This window comes from Jaculus jaculus, chromosome 13, assembly GCF_020740685.1.
Source record: "Jaculus jaculus isolate mJacJac1 chromosome 13, mJacJac1.mat.Y.cur, whole genome shotgun sequence".
NCBI classification, from domain to species: Eukaryota; Metazoa; Chordata; class Mammalia; order Rodentia; family Dipodidae; genus Jaculus; species Jaculus jaculus.
Window position 1 is genome coordinate 25,061,662 of NC_059114.1, and position 26,785 is coordinate 25,088,446.

The window sequence follows — 26,785 nt, forward strand, 5'->3', positions numbered from 1 at the left end:
CTGTGTACAGGCTGTCACCAGGAGGACAGTGCCACTTAGAATTGCTGACTGAGGCTGCAGTTAGGGCGTGGCTGTTCCTGGGTGCAGCCTTCACTGCAAGGTTTCTCCCCGCACACCTTCCTGGCTTTGGCTTAGGACTCCATGTGTATAATGACAATCTTCACACCAGGAAGGAAAGTTGCAGCACATACTATGAGACGACACAGGCAAGGGTTTTAAAAAAGTCATTTGTTTTAATGTTTGGTCCCCAATCATCTTGCCATAGCTGTTCTCAAAGGGAAAACACCTAGTGAGTGCAAAGACAGGACCCGATGAAGCCTAGACCTGATAATGGCCCGGTGACAACACGGGGAAGGACTTCCTTTGTAAAGTGCTTGAACGGTTTGCTGTGCTTCAGACCTGTCCAGGAAGACTTGAAGATGAGCTTCTAAGAAAAGCCATTTCTGGAAGTTTTGGGAGAAAATGCCAGTCCCGTAGGCCAGAGCAGCACTGCTGACCTTGGGCTGGTTGCTAGCCCCAACCCTCCTGTGTTGTGGCGACAACAGAGGGACCTAGCCAGCAGTAGAGCAGGGATCCATAAGGAGTGGCTGAGTGAACTGTACACAAAAATAAAATTAGAAAATGGGCATGGAGGCTGAGGCGGGCGGAATGCCTTGAGTTTAATGCCAGTCTGGACATAGACTGAGACGCTGTCTCAAAAGGCAAAAACAAACGAACCCCATAGGAGACAGGTGTCATAGTGAACATCTGGAATCCCAGAAGTCAGGGGGAAGATCTCAAGTTGGAGGCCAGCCTGGCCTGCATGGTCTCAAAATAAAAAAAAATAAAGACCAACACAGCACAAGAATTGCTGGGCAACCCTGAGTACTTGTGGAGTGGAGACTGAATTTGAATCTGGAACCTTCTCTGGGGTGACACAGCAGCTATTTCTCCCTTCTCACTATGCTTGGGTGAAGGCCATGGAGAGTCCCGGTGTAGAGTAAGCATCACTGGTCCATCTCCCCAGCAAGACCCTGCAAAGAAGGATAAGCAGGTTCCTTACAGCCAGTACACACTGCCCTGAGAGCTCACTCCCACCACCAGGGCCAGGCCAGTCCTTCACAATGGAGAGGCCCGCTCATCCTGGAGCAGGAGTCTCACAGTGTGGGACAGAACCCTTGTTACGCAAGACGAATTTAAGTGTTGTATGAAGATGGGTGGTGGTGTACTATCCATTATCATAATCAACTCAAGATGTCACTAATTAAAACAAAAAGACTGGGCTAGAGATATCTTAGTGGCTAAGCGCTTGCCTGTGAAGCTTAAGGACCCCCGTTCGAGGCTTGATTCCCCAGGACCCATGTTAGCCAGATGCACAAGGGGACACACGTATGTGGAGTTTCTTTGCAGTGGCTGGAGGCCCTGGTGAGCCCATTCTCTCCCTCTCTCTATCTGCCTCTTTGTCTGTTGCTCTCAAATAAATAAATAAAAGTAACCAAAAAAATATTTTAAAAAGAGACCATCTGAAGAGAAGCCAGAAGCAACTTGTAGAACAGGTGGTCTAGAGGTGAAGCAGGTGCTGTTCCTGTGTGGGTGATGAGTTAGTGGGCAGCTAAATGGCACCAGCCTTTGTAGGAGGGCCTCACCAGACAAGCCCAGGGTTCTCAGATGCCCAGACTTATTGCCTACGACTGGAAGATCCCTACCTGCTCATAGTCTTCAACATATTTATATTTCTTCTCCCGATAGTAGTATCTTTTCTTCATGCAGTAGAGGACTATGACATCACAAAGCACCGTTGCCTGAATTTAGCACAAGGAGAGAATGAGCCAGGATGCTGTTTGGTTTTGCTGCCTTGTGTGTCCTTTTCCCTTGAAAGCTAGGATCTTCTACTGGAAAGGAAGGGTTCCCCATCTCTCTCGAGAAGACTGGGCCCCAAGGGGCTTGATCTTGGAGATGGATGGTAGAGGAGGGGAAGGAAGCCTGAGGGAGGGGTTCAAGGTCTAGGGGAAGGATATCAACTAAGCCACTGACCACTGAGAGAGGCCAGAAGGGACAATCACTCACCACCCCCAATAGTGCCAAGCCAGAGCCAATGTTGATCATGGTAGGGATGATGTCAAATTTCCCAGCCTGTGTTAAGATGAGAGTAGAAGAGAGTTCTGACAGGGGTAAGTAAGACCAAAAAAATAGCCCCTGTCCCAGTGGGGTAAAACGAGGGCCAACCTTTCCAAATACGATGATATCAAAGCGGATGCCATACGCCTTGATGAGTGTGCGCTGCTCATTGCCAGTGTGGTCCCTGAAGTACTTGGCAAACCTGGGAGAAAGGGGTGTTGGCTGGGGGAAAGGGCATAGACCAGACCAGATTCTGGGTCCTGGGAGGGCTGTCAGAGGAGGACCCGAGTCCCTCACACAGATGGTCCTGGCTGATGAGTTGCTATGCCTGCTTAGCAGAGACCAAACACCTCAAGACAGTCTCCCAGCTATCGTGGTGGTGAGGGGGACAGACCTAGCTGGAGAAGCACAGGACCACTCCTGTCATCAGTGTCCTCGAGATGGTGTAAGCCCCACCCTTTTATTGTGAACGTCTGTTCTGATAGTCAAGCAGTTATTTCCAGGACTTCACTGCAGGTTGGGGTCGGAGCCAGCCACAAAATTTGCAGCACTGGTCCACGGCCTTGGCTCCTGATATGACATGCAATGTCTCAGTAGTTCTCCTCATCTACCATCGGATATATATATATAATCCAGATTGAGATTGCACAGTGTCATACAATTCACCCACTAAAGTACAGTATTGAAGCTGGCTATGTTGGCACATGCCTGTAGTAATAGTACTCCAGAAGCTGAGGCAGAGGGATTGCACTGAGTTTGAGGACAGCCGGGGCTACATCAGCCCTGTTTCCAAAAAAATAAAAAATAAAAAGTATAGAACGCAGTGGTTATTAATGTGTTCACAGATTAAAAGCTACCAGTCTGGGCTGGAGAGATGGCTTAGCGGTTAAGCGCTTGCCTGTGGAGCCTAAGGACCCTGATTCAAGGCTCAATTCCCCAGGGCCCACGTTAGTCAGATGCACAAGGGGGCGCACGCGTCTGGCGTTCGTTTGCAGTGGCTGAGGGCCCTGGCGTGCCCATTCTCTTTCTCTATCTCCCTCTTCTCTATGTCTGTTGCTCTCAAATAAATAAATAAATAAAATTAAAAATAAAAAGCTACCAGTCAACTTCGGAACCTCTCGTCACCTCTAAAAGCAACCTCATTCCCTTTAGCTCTACCATGCCCCAGCCTCACCACCCAACCAGGACTCCACACCTAAGCCCCCTGGTCTGCAGCTTTTCATATGCAGGTGAGGCTGGTGCAAGCAAGGCCAGGGGCTGGGGATTTGGGGGCTTCATCAGCTTTGTTCTAGGTTCCACCCCAAGTGTGAGGTCTCCAGAGAAGTTTCTATTAGAATCCTGAGATGGAGCCACCACAGATGTAACACCCAGGGAAAAGTTCAAATCGCTACCCTACCTACCACCCGTAATGGCATGGTTGCACAGGTATTCTCGTGGAACGTGTATTTGATACCGCATGACATGTTACCACAAGAGGGAGCCCCAGGCAACACAAGAGCCTGTTGACACACTCAGGAGTCCGTGGCACAGAAAAAGATGCACATAGCTACAAATTTAGGGGCTTCAAGGAAATGGAAAAGATGTTCCTGGGTCTCTCATCGGATGTCCTGGGCTTAATAGTGTTTTGCCCCAGAATTTCATGTACACACAGGACCTGCAAATATGACCTCAACTGGAAATAAGATCTTTGCAGATGGAAATAGTTAAGATTAGTCAGGTCATACTGGATTCAGGTGGGTCCTAAATCCAACATGACTAGTGTCTTCGAACAAGAAGCTGGGCCAGGTGTGGTGGTGCCTTTAATCCCAGTGCTCTGGAGAACCAAGAGGTAGGAGGAGTTCCTGGAGGGAGAGGCAGGAAGCAGCTCCAAGTCATCCTCGGCTATGAGGCCAGCTGGGGGCCACATGAGACCCGGTCTCAAAAGAGCAAAAATGAAGAGAAGGACAGGACATGCAGAAGGAAGACCATAAGACCACAAGACACATGTATGAGCCAAGGGTTACTTGTAGCCATCAAAAGCATGAAGAGAAGCCAGGCGTGGTGGCGCACACCTTTAATCCAGCACTCAGGAGGCAGAGGTAGGAGGATTGCCATGAGTTCGAGGCCACCCTGGGACTCCATAGTGAATTCCAGGTCAGCCTGGGCTAGAGTGAGACCCTACCTCAAAAAAAAAAAAAAAAAAAAAACAAACGTGAAGAGGCAAGGAAGGATCTGGCCTGAGCAGGAGCATAACTGTGCAGACACTTGGCTTTCAGAACTGTGAAACAAAAAAAAAAGTCCTCAGCCCCTGCAACCAAACTCAAGACGCTTGCACCACCTAGTGGACATATGTGACCTTGTGCTTGCCTCACCTTCATGCCTCTGGGTAACATGGGATCTGGAGAGTTGAACATGGGTCCTTAGGCCTTGCAGGCAAGTGCCTTATCTGCTAAGCCATCTCTCCAGCCCAAGGCTAGCATTTTCAATAGGAAAATATAAGCATATGTGTAGGCTTTTTTTTAAAAGACAGGGTCTTGGTAGGGAGCCCAGGCTGGCTTTGAACTTGTGTTCTTCCTGTCTTAGCTTCTCAAGTGCTGAATTATACATGTTTGCCATTGTTCCTAGCTTGAGCACAGGCCTTTCTTGAGCTTAAAACCTGCATCCTCCACATGCCGGAGACTCTAGGGCAAGTTCAACCATTGAGAGCCAGGCCCCATAGGCCTTTGGATGGAGTGTCACAAGCACCCCACTCCACACAACAGTGAGAAAGGTTATGGCCAATGCTGGCTGGTCCTAAGTCGCCAGCTTCTCCCAGCTGCCCTGAAAATCTCAACACATTTCTGGCAGCATGAGGAGTAATGAGCAGTAAGGAGCTCTCATGGGCCAGGACACCACAAAACAAAGCCTGCTTGGAACTCTGCCCGGCACCTGGCCTGCCTATCTCGGACCAATGATACACACCTTGTCCTGAAGGGTACCAGTCATTCTCCAACCCATGAGTGACAGCCCAACCTCACACCTACCTGAAATTGTAGCCAGGAGACACATTGTGGTCGAGGTCCCGGGTGTCGAGGCGCCGGAAGGAATACCTGGGCAGGCAGAGGGAGGCAGCTCTGTCCAGGTTGCAGTCCCAGTTGACCTGGATACCCATGATGCCTCCCTGTGGAGGGAGCAGTGGACACAGAGCGAGCTGAAGTCAGAGGTTGCCCAGGTCCAAGCCGTGGCCTGGACAGTGTGAGAAAAGCCAAGCTGGCACCTACCTCGATGGCCATGTCCTGGAAGCTGTGTCCTGCATTCTCCACGATTTTGCCAAGACGGAATATAGGACAGAAGGGATCCGTTCGAGCGTCATAAATGCATGACTTGAGGTAGGTGGTGGTGATGTTGGGAAGGATATTTCTCCTTAAGTTGGGGAGGAAACAAAATCAGAGCAAGGGAAATCTCATGGAAGAGCCAGAAGTTTCTCTAAAATGCTTAAGGACTCATACGCCTGGCCACCCACCACTTACTTGCTGAAATTAAATTTGGGGTACCAGATGTTGTTTTTCACCAACAGAGTGAAGTTTTCTGCAGCCTTTAAAAAAGCAGGTCTGAAAAAAAATTGTAACGTTGTTATTAAAATTACCAATGTGAAGCTGAGCGTGGTGACGCACACTTTTAATCTCAGCACTCAGGAGGCAGAGGTAGGAGGGTCACCGTGAGTTCAAGGCCACCCTGAGACTACATAGCGAATTCCAGGTCAGCCTGGGCTAGAGTGAGACCCTACCTCGAAAAACCAAAAAAAAAAAAAAAAAAAAAAGTGCCTACTGACATAGGTGTGTTACTATTTCTGAAACATGATTTACAGTGTCTCTTTGTCAAGGAGAAATTGAAACAGCACTGGCAGATTGACTCTTCTATCTAATAATTCTGGAAGGACGGGGCTTCTGGCCAAGGCAGCAGGCAGTGAGCCATTGCTAAGGAGGGCCCTGGCTAATGGCCTCAGGGAAATCATTCCACAGCAGGTGCTGGTCTCCAGGTTGCCTCCTCAGGTGTTCTTGGGGAACAAATGCTCCACAGATCTGGTTCTACAAGGTGAGGTCACCTGCAGGCTGCAAAGGGCACCACAGTTGCCTGCCAGCTGGTTTACAGCCTCCTCAGAGGTGCCACGTCAGCTCTGGACTGACAATACAAGTTGAATCTGTCCGTAAGGTTTTTCTTTCCTTTTTTAAAAAAATTTTGTTTTTATTTATTTATTTATTTGAGAGCGACAGAGAGAAAGAGGCAGAGAGAGAGAATGAGCGCGCCAAGGCCTCCAGCCACTGAACTCTAGACGCGTGCGCCCCCTTGTGCATCTGGCTAACGTGGGTTCTGGGGAATCGAGCCTCGAACCGGGTCCTTAGGCTTCACAGGCAAGCGCTTAACTACTAAGCCATCTCTCCAGCCCTCTTTTCTTTTTTATCTTTATGTTTTGTTGTTTTTGTTTTTTTTTTTGAGGTAGGGTCTCTCTCTAGCCCAGGGCTGACCTATAATTCACTATATAGTCCTCAGAGTGGCCTTAAACTGCACTTGGGAGGCAGAGGTGGGAGGATCGCTGTGAGTTCAAGGACACCCTAAGTCTACATACATAGCGAGACTCTACTTAAAAAAAATGGCATCTTGCCAACTCTGCAACAGGCGTGAGGCCCCTGAGGGACACGTGCTGATGAAAGCTGAGTGATCACCACTGTATCCAAGTAAAGCCTCAAGCATCTCTTTGGCTCAAGGTCCCCAATAAGTGTGAGAGATTGTAACAGGAGGTTTTCAAACTTCTGTCATTTCCTATACCATCCATACACACTTCCTATGCAGCATCTCAGCATAGGAAGGATCTCATGATTAGCGCATTATTTTCAATTCATAAAACCTAAGTGGAATTCATATAAGATTAACCATTTAAAAATATTTATTTATTTATTTGAGAGAGAAAGGATGGGTGCGCCAGGGCCTCCAAGCCACTGTAAACGAACTCCAGACACATGCACCACCTTGTGCATCTAAGATTAGCCATTTAAAATAAATCAATTCAGCAAGGTATGGTGGCTCACACTAATAATTCCATCGTTGGGGAGGCTGAGGGAGGAGAATCGCTAAATTCAAAAGCCAGCCTGGTGCACGCCTTTAATCCCAGCACTCGGGAGGCAGAGATAGGAGGATCACTGAGTTCAAGGCCACCCTGAGACTACATAGTGAATTCCACTCGACCACGGGTGGGTGGGGGTGGAGCAAGCTTGGGCTATAGCATTAGATCCTGTTTCAAAAAAACAAAATGTAAAGTAAAATGCAATGAATCATTTAGTCCATTTATACTGTTGAACAACTATTACTTCTATTTAGTTCCAGAACAGTCTCCTTACTCCCAGAGGAAACTGAAATTGCATATCCACTAAGCAATTACTGCCTGTCCCCCATCTCTAACCCTTGGGAACAAGCAGTCTACTTACTTTCTATGGGTTTTCCCGTTCTGGGTCTTTCATATGAATAGAATCAGGTAACGCGTGGCTTTGGTGTCTCATTTCTTTCACTTAGTCATGCTTAGTTCCTCTCATTAAGGCTGAGCAATATTCCACTGTACCACACACTGTACTTTGTTTATGCATCCCCTTGCTGGTAGACACTTGAGTTGCTCAAAATTTACTTTTTAAAATAATGAAAATGTCTATTATGATCAACAAATACATCACCTGCCACAAATCAGAGGTCATTAGTGAAATCAAAACAAAACTAGGGCTGGAGAGATGGTTCAGTGGTTAAAACTCTGCCTGCAGAGTCTAAGGACCTGAGCTTGATTCCCCAGTACCCATGTAAGGACAGATGTACAAGGTGACGCATGCATGCATTTGGAGTTTGTTTGCAGGGGCTACAGGCCCTGGTGTGGTTGCTCCCCTCGCTCTCTCAAAGAAATAAAATAACACCATGTAGTGAATATCATTGTCTGGCTGAGGTGTGTATTCTGGGGCTTGTTCTTTGTGAGAAATGGAAATCAGCAAGTGGTTATCAAGGCATCCCAACTCCGTAATTCTTCCTGATTGGGAGGGAAAGGCTGGGGGTGGTGCTGGACAGATGGCTCAGTGGTTGAAGGTGCTTGCTCCTAAGGCCTGACAGCCTGGGTTCAATTCCCCAGTGCCCATGTAAAGGCAGATGCACAAAGCAGTACATGTGTCTGGAATCCGTTTGCAGTGGCAGGAGGAACTGGTGTATCCATTCTCTCTCTGCTTTCAAATTAATAATAAAATATTTTTTAAAAAGAATGGAAATAGGTGTATATTTTAACATTTTTATTTTATTTATTTGAAAGAGAAAGAGGCAGAAGAAAGGTGCTGTTATATACTGTAAGACACAACTACAAGCCACATTGCTTTTTTCTCTTGCATTCATTTCTGTTCTTGCATACATGTGTATGGGTGCACCGGGGCCTCTTTTCACTGACAGCCAATACTAGCCTGTGCCTCATTTTCCGTCCATCCTATGTGGTTGACTTGGAAACCAAACCAAGATCAGCAGGTTTGCAAGCAAGTGCCTTTTACTACTGAGCCATCTTCCCAGCCTCTTTTTTTCTTTCTTCTAATAGGGCTTTGTGATATACCCCAGGCTGGCCTCAAACTTGACATCCTCCTGCCTCTGTCTCCTAAGTGCTGGGATGGTAGGCACATGCCACCACAGCTGGCTCCATATACTTGAAGATTTCCTAGCAGCCACATTTGGAAGTAAAAAGGGAGGCTGGGGAGACAGCACTGTGGCTCGGTTCCCCAGGACCCACATTAGCCAAATGTACAAGGGGGTGCACGTGTCTGGAGTTCGTTTGCAGTAGCTGGAGGCCCTGATGCGCTCATTCTGCCTCTCTCTCTCTGCCTTTCTCTGTCTGCCACTCTCAAATAAATAAAAATAAACAAAAAAAATTTAAAAATTAAAAAAAAAGAAAGAAAAGACCCTATCTCAGGAAAATGAAGAGTAACTAAGGAAGAAACTGCCATCAACCTCCAGCCTCCACATGCACGCACACACGTGGCACGTGCACACAGGGGAACCCACACAATACATGAGACACATGGAAAACAAGAGCGAGAACCCCACTCAGAATTGCTTCCTGTCCGTTATTTGCAACCGACAGCGTTCTGACACACAAGAGTCACCTGCATCCTCACCACAAGGTGCAAACCCTTGCGGCCCCTCTGCCACCGACAGTCATTGCTCTGCTGCTGACAACTGCTGTTCCAGGGCAGTGGGACCCCTTAGACACAAGAGTGTGCAGAAAGCCCCAGCACGTCGAGTCGCATTTGCCTCATCTCCCTTTCCCCACACAGGGTTAGGAACCAGGCTCAGGGGACCTTGGGAAGGACTCACTTTGGCACAACAGCATCATTCTCCACTGGGCACCATGCTGCCACCTCACAGGTCTTCACAGTCTCGTTGAATGGCACGCATTTTCCAGTTTTGACTCCTGTGAGGGAAGGACGGGGCCCAGGTCTATAAGGCTCTCCAGTTTTCTCCCTTTGTGGGGTGCGGTGGGAGCCCCCACAGTATGCTGGGCAGCCGATTCTGAGTGAGTCCACTTCTGGACTTTAGATGTCCAGAAAATGGAACGGGGGCAAGCTGACTACCTAAGGCCTGGTCACATCTTGGCAAACAGATGCCAAAGTGATAGCAGGTAATGACAGGTAGATCCGGGTCATCTGGGGCTCCCACAACACAAGTGAATGCTGAGAGTGTCCCTGGGTCTTACTGTTTTGTTTTTCTCTTTTTTTGTTTATTTTTATTCATTTATTTGAGAATGACAGAGAGAGAAAGAGGCAGATAGAGAGAGAGAATGGGCACGCCAGGGCTTTCAGCCACTGCAAAATAAACTCCAGACACGTGCGCCCCCTTGTGCATCTGGCTAACGTGGTTCCTGGGGAATCGAGCCTTGAACCGGGGTCGTTAGGCTTCATAGGGAAGCGCTTAACTGCTAAGCCATCTCTCCAGCACTTGTTTTTCTCTTTGAGGTACAGTCTCACTGTAGCCCAGGCTGACCTGGAACTCACTCTGTAGCTTCAGGCTAGCCTGGAACTCAGAAATCATCCTACCTTAGCCTTCTGAGTGTTGGGATAAAAGCGTGCACCACCACCACTGGCCTCCTGGGTCCTACTTTTTTTTTTTGGTTGTTTGAGGTAGGGTCTCCTTGTAGTCCAGGCTGACCTGGAACTCACTATGTAGTGTCAGGGTGGCCTCGAATTGAAGATGATCCTCCTACCTCTGCCTCCTGAGTGCTGGGAATAAAGGCGTGCACCACCACGCCCGGCCCCATTTCTTTTTTTTGTAATTTTAAAAAAAAAATGTATTTGATTTACTTGAGCGAGCAAGAGAGAGACAGACAGAAGGAGAGAATGGGTGTGCCAGGACTTTCAGCCACTGCAAACAAACTCCAGATTCATGTGCTACCTTGTGCATCTGGCCTACATGGGTCCTAGGGAACTGAACCTGGGTCTTTTGGCTTTGCAGGCAAGTACCTCAACCACTAAGCCATCTCTCCAGCCCCCTACTCTTTTTCTTAAATATATTTATTTATTTAATTTTAAAAGTACTTTAAAAATAAATAAAATATATTTATTTGAGAGCAACAGAGAAAGAGGCAGATATAGAAAGAATGGGTGTGTGAGGGCCTCTAGCCACTGTAAACGAACTCCAGATGCATGTACCACCTTGTGCATCTGGCTTTATGTGGGTAATGGGAAATCGAACCTGGGTCCTTAGGCTTTGCATGTAAGCACCTTATCGGCTGAGCCCACTCTCTAGCCCCTTGGGTCCTATGCTTACATCAGGCTCCTCTAGGGGCCATGGGGCACTGGAGGATTGGGAGGTTTTTCTTCTCTGGTTCTGGGAATGAGTCCCAGAGCCTCATGCCAGCTACGCCCATACACAGCACTGAACTGCACCCCAGGCTGGGCGATGTCTTTGTCCTGGTGTGGTCCTCTATCGGAGATGCTGCACAGGGTATGTGATCTCACAGGGAGCCGACCTCCTCAGGTCCAGCATCTGCTGAGGGTCCTGGGTGCTGACTCATACCGTTGCTGTGGGTGTCTGCAGAGTTGGCACTGCAGTTGGAGTCTGAATGGCATATGGTGGTCTTATCAGGAATCTGGAAAAAGAAGACTATGAAGACAAGTCGCGCGTGGTCCGGCCCCACACAAGGTTTGCCAAGGGTGGAAAGGTGAGTGTGAGGCCTGAGGCGCTTCCCTACCTCTGGACAGGTGCTCTGTGTCTGGTTGAGGGTGACGATCATGTTGGTCATGATGAAGATGGAGTTCTCTTCCTGCAGAGAAGAGTCCTGTCAAGTCACCTTCCGGAGGTGAGCAGGGGCTGGGGAAATGGCTCAGTGGTCACAGACACTTGCTTGAAAAGCCTGACGGCCTGGGTTCAATTCCCCAGTACCCACGTAAAGCAAGATGCACAAAGTGGCACATGAGTCTGGACTTTGCAGTGGCAGGAGGCCCTGGCATGCCCACTCACTCTCTTTCACAAATAAATAAAAATTGGGAAAAGAAAAAAGAAGAGGTGAACAGAACTATAAAGGTTTTCTTTTTTGAGGTGGTTGGGGAAGGGGGAATGAGACAGAGTCTCATGTAGTCCAGGTTTGCTTTGAACTGGCTATGTACCCAAGGCTGGCCTTGAACTCCTGATCCTCAGGTCTCAGCTGCCTGAGTACTGGGATTAGAAGTGTTCATTACTATGCCTGAACCAAAGTTTCCTTAATAGAATGATAAAAATACTGACCTATGATCTCCTGGTCTCTCTCATGAGGGTTTATAACCCCTTATAAAACAGGAAGTTAAAATAGCAACTCAAACAAATACCTGTGCACACATGTTCATGTGTGCGCGCACGTGTGTGTGTGTGTGAATGTGTGTGTATGCGCATATATGCAGAGGCCAGAGGTTGACATCGAGGCCACCCTGAGACTACACAGTAAATTCTAGGTCAGCCTGTGCTAGAGTGAAACCTTACCTCGAAACAAAACAAAACAAAAAAGTAAATAGATAAATAAAATGTTAAATTTTCAGGGCTGGACAATGTTAGCTCAGTTGAGGAGTGCATGTCTAGCATGCAAGAGGAGCTGGGTTCAGTCTCCGGCACTGTGTAACGTGGGTTGTGTGTACCTGTAATCCCAGCACTTAGGGAGGTGGAAGCAGGAAGACCAAGTGGTTAAGGCGTTTTCCTGCAAAGACAAAGGATCCCAGTTCGATTCTCCAGGACCCATGTAAGGCAAATGCACAAGGGGGCGCACATGTCTGGAGTTCATCTGCAGTGGCTGGAGGCCCTGGTGTGCCCATTCTCTCCCCTCCCCCTCCCTCTTTCTCTCTCTCAAATAAATAAATAAAATATGTCTTTTAAAAATTATAAAGATGGGGAGAGGATATGATGGAGAATGGAATTTCAAAGGGGAAAGTGGGGGAAGGGAGGGTATTACCATGGGATATTTTTTATAATCATGGAAAATGTTAATAAAAATTGAGAAAAAAATTTTTAAAAGAAGCAAAAAATTGAAAAGAAAAAGTTTAGTATTCTAAAAGTTCAGCTTTTTTTGCTTGTTTTTTGAGGCAGAGTCTCACTCTCCTCACTCTGTAGCCACAGGCTAGCCTCAAATTCAAACTCCTATCTCATCCTCCCAAGTGCTGGGACTAAAGGCGTGAGCCACCGGGCCGAGATAAACAGTCTACAATTGACTGCTTCCCCAACAATTGCTTGTAACATCCTGCGTTGATTACCTCTGAACCATAAAACCATGATGCGTCCAAAGTCCCAAACTGACTGGTTTTCCTTTTCTAACTATAAAATAAATAAAACATAAAACATTCCAGAGAACACTTGATTGGGGTTAGCAACTGACACGTCTCTTTAAAGTAAGTTCTGTTTACTCCTTTTAGCTGTGATGGTGCCAAGTCACTGACTAGCAGTTTCTAGGAAGCAATTCCATACAGACCATAGAGAGGAAGTACTGACTTTGACCTGTGAGGAATCACAGACAACAGCCCCAGAAAATCCTCTTCCAGGGGGTGCTGGCATTCTAAGGAGCTTCAGGAAGCTTCTAGCATCCTCTGGGAAGAGACTCAGCTCTGGGAGCCATTTCAGGGATCAGATCACTGCAGACATGTCCGCCCCTAGGTCACACAAGGCAGGGAAAGCTCTGGCAATGGCTGGAACTCAAGGAAATGGCCACAAGAGGGGTGAGGCTAGAGTACTCTCCTGACACCCTGTCAGTCACCGCCTTGTTGTTTAACAGGTAAAAACACCTATCTGGTGTCATTAAAGTCTCTTTTGGAACCTCCCCAGGTTAGACTTAAAGGATTCAGTGTGGCCTACTTTTTGTTTCCCAGCTTTTTTTTTTTTTTTTTTTTTTCTTCTTCGTGGTAGGGTCTCCCTCTAGCTCAGGCTGACCTGGAATTCACTATGTAGTCTCAGGCTGGCCTCGAATTCATGGCGATCCTGCTACCTCTGCCTCCTGAGTGCTGATATTAAAGGCATGCGCCACCACGCCTGGCTCTCTATTTAAATTTGGGAAGGTTCAGTGTGGAGATGAGCCACATGGAGGTGGTGATTACTGTTGCGTCCATAGACAGGCACAGGCCGTGCTGGAAGCTCGGCCCTGGGAACTCACTGGCCTCCATGCTGCGCCACACCAGTTCTTCCCACTCAGGGCCAGAAGCAGGGCGGCAGACATCCTCGATGTGACAGTCCCAGAGCTAGGAAAAGACTGTGGCTTTGCAGGAAGCTGCCTTCACTGTGCTCAGGCATGTTCACACCAAATTTGACTTCTTTTTGTTGTTGATGCTTTTTTTATTTTTTATTTTTATTTATTTGAGAGAGAGAGAAGCAGAGATGGAGAGAGACAATGGGCATGCCGGGGCCTCCACCGCTGCAAATGAACTCCAGATGCATGCACCTCCTTGCGCATCTGGCTTACGTGGGTCCTGGGGAATTGAACCTAGGTCCTGTGTCTTTACAGGCAAGTGCCTTAACCGCTAAGCCATCTCTCCAAGCACCCTTCCCCCCTTTTTTTTTCTTACTTGTTCTATAGGGTTTGGGAAACTGTCCAGACAAGCCTAGAAGTCGTAATTCTGCCTCAACCTCCTGAGTAGCTGGGATTAAAAGACATGGGTAACCACACATCTGCGGATTATCCCCTCCCCACTTGTTTTAAAACTAAAAAGCAGGTGTCCCATGTAGCCCATGCAGACCTGAAGCTTACGAAGTAGTTTGACCTTGAACTTCTGATCCCTCTGTCTTCACCTCCCGAGGGCAGGGATTACAGGCGTGCCACCTTGCCAGGACTGACCCCAGGGCTTCAAGTGTGCTAGGCAGGCAATCTACCATCCTCAGTCCCTCCATTGGACTTTTTTGGCTCATTAGCTCTGGGTTCTCTTTGCCCCTGTCCCCCATCAGACCTTTCTCCCAGGAAGGCAAGGAAAATGAACACATTCAAAGAGTTTAAAGTTCTAGCTTTCCTTCTCACAACACCAAGAGCTCACAACTTCTCTGCATTTGGCTACCACACACACTGGCAAGCATACCAGCCGGCAAGAGGAGCATGCCAAGGCCAGGGTTTAGCCAAGTGGCACAGCTACAGTCAATATTTAATTGCAGCTTTGGGCTAGGGATGTGGCTCAGTGATAGGATACTTGCTTCACAAGTATGAGGCTCTGGTTTCACCCTCAGCACTAGAATAAGAGACCAAAATGTTAGGCGGCAGCTTTGTGAATCAACAAACTAGAGACTAAGTTGCCAATCCCGCAATATCTTCCTTGTCCTTTGTTCCTTATGGAATCTGATGCTGGATCCTTCTGGTTAAGATTTTGGTCTCTGATTGCTATTCAACCTTTTTAATTTAAAAAACTTTTATTTATTTATTTTATTGTGAGAGAGAAAAAGAGGCACGTGGGGAGGGGGGGGATGGAGGGACAGAATGGGCACACCAGGGTCTCTAGCCACTGCAAACAAACTCCAGATGCATGCGCCACCTTTTGCATCTTGCTTACATGGGGTAAACCTGGGTCCTTAGGCTTAGCAGGCAAGTGCCTTAACCACTAAGCCATCTTTCCAGCCCCTTAATTTTTATTTTATATAGTTTTATTTATTTGAAAGGCAGACAGAGTGAATATGGACTTCCTGTTATTGCAAATGAACTCCAGGCGCATGCACCACTTAGTGGGTCTGGCTTTACATGGATACTTGGGCGTCAGGTTTTGCAATCAAGTACCTTTAACCACACAGCCATCTCTCCAGCCCCCTGCTCAAGTTTTTAACACTGTCTGACAGGCTTTACCTTGTGGTGTAAGCCAGGAAAACAAACAAAATATAGGAAAGTCCTATTTCCAGCTGAACTTTTCCCAGGGTCTCAGGCATTTGCTTTCTTACTTTTCATGGCCTGAGACAGACTGAGATGTGCATTTGGGCAGGACAAAGTCCTGGGTTGAAGCCAGCCACACTTCACAGCTGCAGAGCCAGAGCTGCCCAGTTGCCTGTTAGACCTGACATCCCAGAGAGACATCACTGCATTGCTTTCTCTGGCTAAAACCACTTGGACCTTGCAGATGGCAGAACTCTGGTCTCCGAATTGTTAATCACGTGTACAAAGCTGATAAAGAATGAGTGTGAAGCGGGGCGTGGTATTGCATGCCTTTAATCCTAGCACTCCAGAGGCTGAGGTAGGAGGACTGCTGTGAGTTCAAGGCTACCCTGAGACTACACAGTGAATTCCAGGTCGGCCTGGGCTAGAGCAAGATATCAAACCACTGCACCCCCCCCCCAAAAAAAAGGATGAGTGTAAATATTCAGCGCCACACAAAGGAGACGTACCTGAGCTGGAATCACATAGTCGGCCACATCCCAGATTCGGTATCCAAGTTTGGAAGTGTTGGTCACGGCCACACCTTTGGCCTTGGTTGTAACTGAGCTCACCACAGAGTCCGTCTCCTGGTACCCCTTTTCCCACACAAACACCCACCTATAAAATAAAGCAGGCATCTTAAAGTATGATAGGATTCAGTGAATTCTGACACATACTGGGGTGTGGTTGGTATCAATGGCATTTACTAATAACGGAAATTTGCAAAAACTGCTTCACTTTTGGAGGCTCCAGTTTGCTTTTGTAACCCCCTTTCATTCTTTGTGGGACATTAATGAGACAAAGTGCTCAGTGGCGATCAGCAGGGAGGAAAGGCTCCAGGAATGCCAGCTCCATTATTGGTGACTTGAGCATGCTCAATATACCATGGCCTATGAGAATAACCAAGGGGCAAGAAGAGTTATTATTATTATTATTATTATTATTATTATTATTTTTTTTTTTTTTGGTTTTTGAGGTAGGGTCTCACTCTAGTCCAGGCTGACCTGGAATTCACTATGTAGTCTCAGGGTGGCCTTGAACTCATGGAGATCCTCCTACCCCTGCCTCCCAAGTGATGGGTTACAGGCGAGTGATACCATGCCCGGCTCTTTGTTCACTTTTTGCTTACTGTTTTATTTATTTATTTTTATTTATTTATTAGAGAGAGAGAGTAAGTGAAAGAATGGGCATGGCAGGGCCTCCAGCCACTGCAAACAAACTCCAGACACCTGTGCCATCATGTGCATCTGGCTTACATAGGACCTGGAGAATCAAACCTGGGTCCTTAGGCTTCGCAGGCAAGCACCTTAACCTCTAAGCCATCTCTCCAGCCCTCTTTGTTCACTTTTTTGAGAAATGTATCATTTACTTATTTATTTATTTACAGAGGGAGAAACAGAGAGGGAGATAGAACAGGCACAACAGGGCTTCCAGCCACTGTAAATGAACTCCAGATGCATTGTGCCCCCTTGTGCATCTGACTTATGCAAGTCCTGGGGAATCAAACCTGGATCCTTAGGATTCTCAGGCAAGTGCCTTAACTGTTAAGCCATCTCTCCAGCCCAACTTTTTGTTGTTTTTTTGAGGCAGGGTTTCACTCTGGTCCAAGCTATTCTCAAATTCATGGTGCTCCTCCCAATTCAGTCTCCCAAATGCTGGGATTAAGGTGTCTGTCATCCCACCCAGTTGATTTGAGCTTTTTTTTTTTTTTTTTTTTTTTTTTTTTTTTGAGGTAGGGTTTTACTTGGCTGACCTGGAATTCACTCTATAGTCCTAGACTGGTCATGAACTCATGGCAATCTTCCTCCCTCTGCCTCCCAAGAGCTGGGATTAATAATTGAAACTTTTTTTTCAAGGCAGAGTCTACTATGTAGTCTCAGGCCTCAAACTCACAGCAATTCCCCTACTTCTGCCCCCAGAGTGCTCAGACTAAAGCCATGTGCCACCATGTCTAGCTTAAAGATTTAGACATTTTGGGAAAAAAAATTATTTGCGTGCATGTGTCCATACAAAGACCTTTGGAAATCAGTAATCTAGCTCACTGGATGCTCTCCTTAGCACACTAATCCTTTTTACCACTAAACCAAGTATATGTTCCAACCCATTATGGTACACAATTAAAGTTTGGGTGAATATAACAGAATTTCAAAATAGGAGTCAGAGTTAGAACACACCAGAAGCAGAAGATACCAAAAAGTTGCAATCAAAGATTTCATCTGATATAACCATTAATTAGCCAAATTATCTGCAACATGACAGACCAGTTCCATCCTTATAAGACATCCCATTTGCTTGCCAAGGTTGAGGGCAAAGTAATGGAATCAAGCAGTTGTGTTGAGTATGATTGACATTACAGAGGTGCATAATGGGTCGCTGTTAGGTCGGGATGGGCTCCCAAGATGGAGTCACCAGGGACAGCAGAATGGTGACTGAGGCATAAGGAAGTGGATTATCCAAATTCCTCAAGAAGCTGCCCAGCTATTATCCCTTCCTTGTCTAACAATGCCCCCAGGTCATGGTTTCCTGCCCTCTTGTCTCCTAAGTCACCTGGTCACTGTTCTGGTCTCACACCCTGACTATTCTAAATGGCTATGACCTACCCTAAAGGAACTTTTTATTTAAAGGCATTTCTTTTTTTTTCTTAAATTTTTAAAAATTTTATTTATTTGAGAGAAAGATGCAGAAAGAGAGAGATAAAATGGGCTTACTAGGGCTTCCAGCCACTGCAAATGAACTCTAGACATATACACACACACGTGACAGCCTGTGCATATGGCTTACGTGGGTCCTGGGGAATCAAACCAAGGTCCTTTGGCTTTGCAGGCAAATGCCTTAACCGCTAAGCCATCCCTCCAGCCCAAAGAAACTTTATTCAATTTAACAAACGAGTTATTTTCCCTCCCTCACCTTCCCCCAATTGAAAAAGCCCTACAAAGCCCACCACCTGAAAACTCAGGTTGGCCGTGCTCCTCTCTTGTGAGTCAGCCCTGGCAGCTCATGCTTTTCCTGAATAAAAGCTTTTGTCTTTGCCTCAGAGTGGTTTGCGTGGTTATTCCCAAACCTTACAGTCACCAGAGTAGCTCACCCAGAGTTTGGTGGTGAGCTGGAGACACAGACAAAATAATAAATAAATAAATAAGAGAGAAAGAAGTCAGGTGTAGTGGCACACATCTTTAATCCCAGCACTTGGGAGGCAGAGGTAGGACAACAGTCCATGAGTTCAAAACCACACTGAGACTACATACTGAATTCCAGGTCAGCCTGGGCTAGAGCAAAACTTAACCTGGATGGAAGGAAGAAATGAAGGAAGGGAGGGGAGTTGGTGGCACACACCTTTAATCCTATATTTGGGAGACAGAGGTAGGAAGATCTCCAAGAGTTCAAGGCCACCCTGAGACTACACAGTAAATTCCAGGTCAGCCTGGGTTAGAATGAGGCCCTACCTCAAAAAAAAAGAAAGAAAGAAAAGGAAAGGAGGCCGTTATGACTGGATTCTGGAGCATAATTTGCAGTCAGTGAGTCTCAGTTCACACTCAAGTTGCTAATTTGTTTTGCGTCACAGTTTTTCTGATCTATTTCACAGGCGTGATAACAGAGCTTCACGGGACGGTCATGAGCTTACAGAGTTCAGATATGTCAGATATTCATAACCGGGTTTGTTTTGGCCTACCATTACAGCAATCCGAATCCCTCCCCATCAGAGATGTTCGATTTCTACAGGACACAACTGTTGCTGTTTCTAGAATCGAGTCACACTAGATCCATCTCCTGCCTTTAAAGCTCTCGATACTGAGTTTGCATTACTTATTAATGGGTCTGACTGACCTGAGCCATCCCACAGTCACTGGCCCTCCTAGGGGTGGGCTTCTCTCCTGCCAGGTCCCCTTCTACAGGGCTTCTAGGAATCTAGCTGCACCACGGGTTCCAGGTACTTCCACCCTGACAGAGCTTAGGGAAGGAAAGCCACCACTGTGATTTTCAGAAACAGATGGTGTAATCATGTGGTTATTTCCTCATCACATGAGGAGCAGAACTAGAATTTTGTTGTCAGTGACTTCTTGAGAACAGGTTGCTTTATTCAGAAAGAGACCACACCTTCACCAAGATTAGTTAGATCAGGAGGCTAAAAAGTAAATTAAAACCCTGGTGCAAGCCTTTAATCCCAGCACTCCGGAGGCAGAAGTAGGAAGATCCTCATGAGACTACATAGTGAATTCCAGGTCAGCCTGGACTATAGTGAGACCCTACCTCAAAAAAAACAAAACAAAACAAAAAATACAAAACCAAACAAACAAAACAACAACAACAAAAATAAACCTGGCCATGTATGTAACAGCAGCACTCATAAGACTGAGGCAGGAAGGTACTGAAAGTTCCAGGCCAGCTTGGACTACATAGTGAGTTCAAGGATAGTCTGGGCTACATAGTGAGACCCTGCTCAAAAAAGGTGGAGGGCCTGGGGAGATGGCTTAGTGGTTAAGGCACTTGCCTGCAAGGCCAAAGGATCCAGGTTCGATCCCCACTACACACATAAGCCAGAAGCACAAGGTGGCACAATCATCTGGAGCTCATTTGCAGTGGCTACAGGTCCTAATGCACCCATTCTCTCTCTTTTCCTCTCTCAAACAAATAAATAAAAAAACAGGGGCTGGAGAGATGGCGTAGCGGTTAAGCGCTTGCCTGTGAAGCCTAAGGACCCCGGTTTGAGGCTCGGTTCCCCAGGTCCCACGTTAGCCAGATGCGCAAGGGGGCGCACGCGTCTGGAGTTCGTTTGCAGAGGCTGGAGGCCCTGGCGCACCCATTCTCTCTCTCTCCCTCTACCTGTCTTTCTCTCTGTGTCTGTCGCTCTCAAATAAATAAATTTAAAAAAATTAAAAAAAAAATCAATTTCCAGGCGTGGTGGCACATGCCTTTAATCGCAGCACTCGGGAGGCAGAGGTAGGAGGATCACCATGAGTTTGAGGCCACCCTGAGACTACATAGTGAATTCCAGATCAGCTTGGACTAGAGTGAAACCAAAGGAACGCTGGAGAGATGGCTTAGTGGTTAAGGTGTTTGCCCCCAAAGCCAAAGGACTCAGGTTTGATTCCCCTGTACCCACATAAAGCCAGATGTACAGGAAGGCACCTGTGTCTAGAGTTTGTTTGCACTGGTTGGAGGTTCTGGTACACCCATTTTCTCTCTGTCTCTCTCTCTGTCTCTCTCTCTGTCTCTCTCTCTGTCTCTCAAATAAATAACCCAAAATATTTAAGGGCTGGAGAGATTGCTCAGTGGTTAAGGCTGTTGCCTGTAAAGCCTAATGACCCAGGTTCAATTTCCCAGTACCCATGTAAAGCCAGATACATAAAATGGTGCATGCCTCTAGAGCTCATTTACAGCAACATGAGGCCCTGGTGCCCCCATACTCTGTCTGTTTCTTTTCTTTTCTCTTTCTCTCTCTCTGCTTGCAAATAAATAAATTATTTTTAAAGCCAGTGTGGTGGCAAATGCCTTTAAATTTTAAATTTATGTATTACAGAGAGACAGGGAGGGAGAGCTAGAGAGAAAGAGAGAGAGAATGGGTTCATCAGGCTTATGTGGGTTCTGGAGAGTTGAACCTTGGTCCTTAGGCTTTGCAGGCAAGTGCCTTAACCACTAAGCCATCTCTCCAACCCAAATAAAAAAATACTTAAGGGCCAGGTGTGGTGGTGCACGTCTTTAACCCCAGCACTTGGGAGGAATAAGGAGAACTGCTGGACTAGAGTGAGATTCTACCTTGAAGAAGAAAAAAAAAGATCCAGGCAGAGAATACTTCACAAGGAACCCTATGGAACTATTCATGCCCAAGTAGGCGGGCCTGAGGGTTCAGTTCAGTGGCATGATCAGAAGTATAATGTGGGAGCAGAGCATGGTGGCGCATGCCTTTAATCCCAGCACTTGGGAGGCAGAGGTAGAAGGATTGCCATGAGTTCGAGGCCACCCTGAGATTACATAGTGAATTCCAGGTCAGCCTGGGCTAGTGTGAGACCCTACCTCAAAAAACAAAACAAAACAAAAATGTGGGCCACATATACATTCTAAAATATTCTAGTGGCTATGTTAAAAAGAAACAGGAAAAAGCTGGAGAGATGGCTTAGTGGTTAAGGCATCTGCCTGCAAAGCCAAAGGATCCCAGTTTGATTTTCCAGGACCCACGTAGGCCAGATGCACAAGGGGGCGCATGCATCTGGAGTTTGTTTGCATTGGCTGGAGACCCTGGCACGCCCTCTCTCTTTCTCTCTCTCTCAAGTAAATAAACAAATAAACCAAAACAAAAATGACTGTTTAAAAGAGAAACAGGAAAAAAGTCAATGGCATATTTTCTATATCCCAATATAGCTAAAATATTTTAATGTCAACAATTTTTTTAAATGCTGGGCTGAGAGCTAAGCACAGTTGTAATCCTAGCACTTGGCAGGTAGAGGTAAGAGGATCAGGAGTTCAAGGCCATCGTTGTGTTATATACCAAGTTTGAGGTCAGTCTGGGTGACAAAGTTCCCTTTAACAAAACCCAAAAAGTATTAGGATATGGCTGGAGTGTAGCTCAGTGGCAGACTGACAGCCTACTGCATACAGCCCTGGGTTCAAAACGCGATACTGCCAAAGAAAAAAAGGTGTCGGTGTGATATTTTACTCTTTTTGGAACTACAGCTTCACAATCCAATGTATATTTGTTAATATTTTATTTATTTGTTTGTTTGTTTTGGTTTTTATGGGTAGGGTCTCAGTCTAGCCCAGGCTGACCTGGAATTCACTATGTAGTCTTAGAATGGTCTCGAACTCACATCAATCCTTCTGGCTATTTATTTATTTTTAATTAAAATACTGGGTTTATTTCACATGTAATATTTTTGTTTCTCCACCATTTCCATGTCTGACCACTACTACTATGGCCTATCATAACATTCCATACATACTTAAAACCAAGCAAAGGGTGGAGTCCAGCTTTAAAAACTAAACAGGCATTTTAGACAACACATTCTTGGCAATGGGACTTGGACAACATTTATCAAACATGGTAGAGAAAGTTCTCACTTTGCATTATAGAAAAGACAGCCAGATATCAACTGTTACAGAAATGAAGACGGAAAATTTCAAGGAACTGTTTAAACTACTTTCTTAAAGAGATTTCCTCTACTGCCAGAGATCTTGAACAGCCTCCTGGTCAGTCATCCGGAAGCAATTCTTCACATAATTGACGAACTTGGCTTCTACTTTGGGAAGAGAACCACCCTTTTCTATACTTGCTTGCATTTTTGTTTTAATGTCTTCAACAGAACTAGGTCCTTTTGGTGTTTTGGGAGTTTTTTCCTGTTTTTTTTTGAAGGTTTCTTGACCTTTTGATCTTGGTGTTGAGGGTTTTGAGTCTTTTCCATTTTGGTTTGATTTTTGTGCATTTTTGGCTGGAATATCTTGTATAGATTTCTTCACTGGAGCTTTTTCTTCAGCTTCATCATCATCAAAATCATCATCATCCCTAGCTACAGATGATTGGGCTTCTGTGTGAAAAGGAAAATACTTAGTAGCAGGGGCCAGTAAGTTAAAAAGGAGATATAAAGGGGAGAGAAAGGAAGGGAAGAGGGTACTTAATAGGTTGATGTTGTATATATGTAAGTACAATAATTGAGATGGGGAGGTAATATGATGGGGAATGGAATTTCAAAGGGGAAAGTGGGGGGGGAGGGAATTACCATGCGATTTTTTATAATCATGGAAAATGCTAATAAAAATTTAAAAATTAAAATTAATATTAAAATTAAAAAAGAAAAAAATCATCCTCATCATCTTCATCATCCTCATCATCATCTTCATCAGCAGCATGTTTTACTTTTTTCTGTGGAACTTTGTTACCACCTCCAGGTGCAGATTGCTTTCCAGACATACTTAAGAGTCTTACCTCCTCCTCCTCTTCATCTTCTGATTCTGCATCTTCCTCCACAACTACTAAGTGCTGTCCACTAATATGCACAGGCCCTGAACCACACTTCCACCTTAAGACCACAGGTGGTATAATTTCAAAGCCCCCAAGAGAACCCGTTGGTTGTACAGACATTTTCAAAGTTGCCAGTGTTACTTTAATTGGACTGCCTTCATAATTCATTGCCTCTGCCTCAACGATGTGCAGTTCATCTTTTGCCCCAGCCCCTAAACTGACCGTTCTTAATGATAACTGGTGCTCGTTTTCATCATTATCCATCTTAAAGTGATAATCTTTGTCAGCTTTAATTCACAACCGAAAAGGTAGTTCTGAGGCCTCAGCGAGCTCATGTCCATGTCCATCGAATCTTCCATGGGGGGTGGCACGCACTTGGGGGGGGTGTGAGGAGATGGACAGAGACAACTAACTATGGCGCCTTGCACTAGACGTGTAGGACAGAATCACACCAGTTATTTATTTAAGAGAGAGAGAAAGGGGGTGGGGGGAGAGAGTGGGCGCACCAGGGCCTGTAGCCACTGCAGAGGAACTCCAGAGACATGTGCCACCTTGTGCATCTGGCTTATGTGGGTCCTGGGTCCTTAGGCTTCTCAGGCAAGCACCTTAATGACTAAGACATCTCTCTAACCCATGTTTTTTGCTTTATTGCACCTCAATTTGGAAGAAAAACTGCTCAAGTGTTTAATGTGCCTAATGGCCACCGTAAAGTGTGACAACCAGAGATACTTTGTCCAACCCCAAATTTTAGTTTCCTGAGGCAGGAGAACAAAGGCCAGGGGTTCAAAGCTACCTGAGAGCTCTTGACTCCAGATGCTTCCTGTCTAAGCAGGCAAGTGTGAGTTACTTCAGCAGCAGTGGTGGGTCTCATGGCTCGTGGTGGGACAAGCTGGTCATGCTGGAATTTATACTGAGACTTTGTAAGTCCAAACCTGGATCATGTTGTTTTCTGCTTGTTTTTTAACTGTTGGTAATTGAACCCAGGGCCTCATGTACACTAAGTACACTTTAGCTACATCCCTAGCAAGACTTTTTTCTGGAGACAGAGTCTTGTATATTGCCCAGGCTGGCTTTGAACTCAAAATCTGGCTTCAGCCTCCTTAGTGCTGGACTTGCAGGCGTATTCATTACCACCACACCCATTCTAGAATAATAAGCACTACTGCTGCTGCTGCTGCTGCTGGGCAGATATAAGTTAGAAAGAGCCTGCCAGCTTGTGGATTCCCTTAGTGTAGCAGTGTAAACAGATTCCAAACCCCAACCGAAGGTGGAAGAGATCTTTTATTTTATTTAGTACCCCCCCCACACACAAAGTAGGGTCTTGCTATAGCTCAGGATGACCTGGAATTCACTATGCAGTCTCAGGGTGGCCTCGAACTCACAGGGATCCTACCTCTGCCTCCTCTGTGCTGGGATTAAAGACGTGCACCACCATGCCCACTGCTAAATTTTTATTTATTTATTTATTTGTTTATTTATTTTTTTAGTTTTTCGAGGTAGAGTCTCACTCTGGTCCAGGCTGACCTGGAATTAACTCTGTCATCTCAGGGTGACCTTGAACTCATGGCAATCCTCCTACCTCTGCCTCCCGAGTGCTGGGATTAAAGGCGTGCGCCACCACGCCCGGCAATATTTTATTTTTATTAATTTATTTGAAAGAGAGAATGGGCACACCTGTAGCCACTGTAAACAAACTCCAGATGCATGTGCCACCTTGTGCATTTGGCTTTCCGTGGGTCCTGGGGAATTAAACCTGCGTCCTTTGGCTTTGCAGGCAAACGCCTTAACCACTAAGCCATCTCTCCAGTCCCCTCAAATTAGTATTTCTCTTGACTATATTGCACTAGAATGTTTAGTTTTAAAAGTTGGTGTTTGAGGGCTGGAGAGATGGCTTAGCGGTTAAGTGCTTGCCTGTGAAGTCTAAGGACCCCGGTTTGAGGATCAATTTCCCAGGACCCACATAAACCAGATGATAAGGTGGCGCACCCATTCTCTCTCTATCGCTCTCAAAAAAAAAAAAAAAGCTGTTTGAGCAGGGCATGGTGGTACACACCTTTAATCCCAGCACTTGGGAAGCAGAGGTGGGAAGGTCACTGTGAGTTTGAGGCCAGCCTGAGACATAGGTCAGCCTGGGCCAGAGTAAGACCCAATCTGGGGGAAAAAAAAAAAAAAAAGTAAAGTTAGTTGGGCATGGTGGTGTACATCTTTAATCCCAGCACTTGGGAGGCAGAGGTAAGAGGATCACCGTGAGTTCGAGGCCACCCTGAGACTACATAGTGAATTCCAGGTCAGCTTGGACTAGAGTGAAACTCTACCTCGAAAACCAAAAACAAAACAAAACAAAAATGTAAAGTTACATGTATACAAGAGAACTGTTTTAAGCTAAATTTCTGGCATTAACAATCAATGTTTGATTTATATATCTGCTTTATATACTTGGGGTTGCATAAAAAATCTCTTGGGGGAGTCATGTGTTTGGAGTTCTTCTCTAAAGCAACTGAATCAAAAGGTTGAGATGAAACCCCACCTCAACAAAACAAAGTCGGGCGTGGTGGCGCATGCCTTTAATCCCAGCACTTTTGGGAGGCAGAGGTAGGAGGATCACCGTGAATTCCAGGCCACCATAAGGCAGTGAATTCCAGGTCACTCTGGGATAGAATGAGACCCTACCTTGAAAAAGTATATATATAGACACCACCAAGCAAACACAGTATGAGGCCCAGGAGTAGCAAGGCACAAGAAGGGAGCGGGGGAAGTGGTCAGGGTCATGTGCAGAACTACCCATACCCCCAAACAACCCCACACAAGGACGTGACCTTTAGGCATGTGACAAGTGTGGGACCTCTGCGTGTACTGAGTTACCACATGGCGCTCAGACCAAAGGACTGGAAGCCACAGACCCAGAAACAACTGAACAGAAGTGAAGAGCCAAGACTGGGTCCTGTAGGTTAAGGCCGTTCACAGCCCAGGGACATCATGAACAAGGCGGGAGGTGACGGGTGAAGAAGGCTGAGGGAACCGGCTCCCTAGGCTTTGCCCTCACAACATCGGACCCCAGAGTCCCAGCGCAAAGTCCGTTCCCCGCGAGGAGGTGTCAACGGGCTGGGGTCGCCAGCCCCCGGGGTGCGGGTGCACGGCGGGCGCGCAGGCGCGGGGACGCGACCCCGGCCGTCGCGGTACCCTCCGCCGCGGCCCTTCCCCGGACCCCCGCGCCGGCCGTCTCGCGCCCCCTCACCCGATGACGTAGGCCAGGATGAGCAGCTGCACGACGCGGTTCATGAGCCCCACTTTACGGCTGCGGATGAGCACGATGCGCGGCGTGTCGTACTCGAACAGGAAGGCCCGCAGCACGGCGCAGCAGCCCGCCATGGCCCGCGCCC

At 46.6% G+C, this 26,785-nt stretch overlaps 1 protein-coding gene across 1 annotated transcript; it reads right to left on the reverse strand.

Annotated features, from left to right (window-relative positions):
• Positions 1–208: 208 nt before the first annotated feature.
• Positions 209–26,785, reverse strand: P2rx4 (purinergic receptor P2X 4). Its single transcript, XM_045132877.1, has 12 exons — positions 26,641–26,785; positions 15,925–16,072; positions 11,312–11,383; positions 11,137–11,209; positions 9,439–9,535; positions 5,586–5,666; positions 5,337–5,478; positions 5,100–5,236; positions 2,206–2,299; positions 2,047–2,112; positions 1,686–1,781; positions 209–1,013 (listed from the first exon to the last, which is right to left on the reverse strand). Exons 1-12 carry the CDS (start codon positions 26,772–26,774, stop codon positions 987–989), a joined length of 1,167 nt encoding a protein of 388 aa, XP_044988812.1. The 5' UTR covers positions 26,775–26,785; the 3' UTR covers positions 209–986.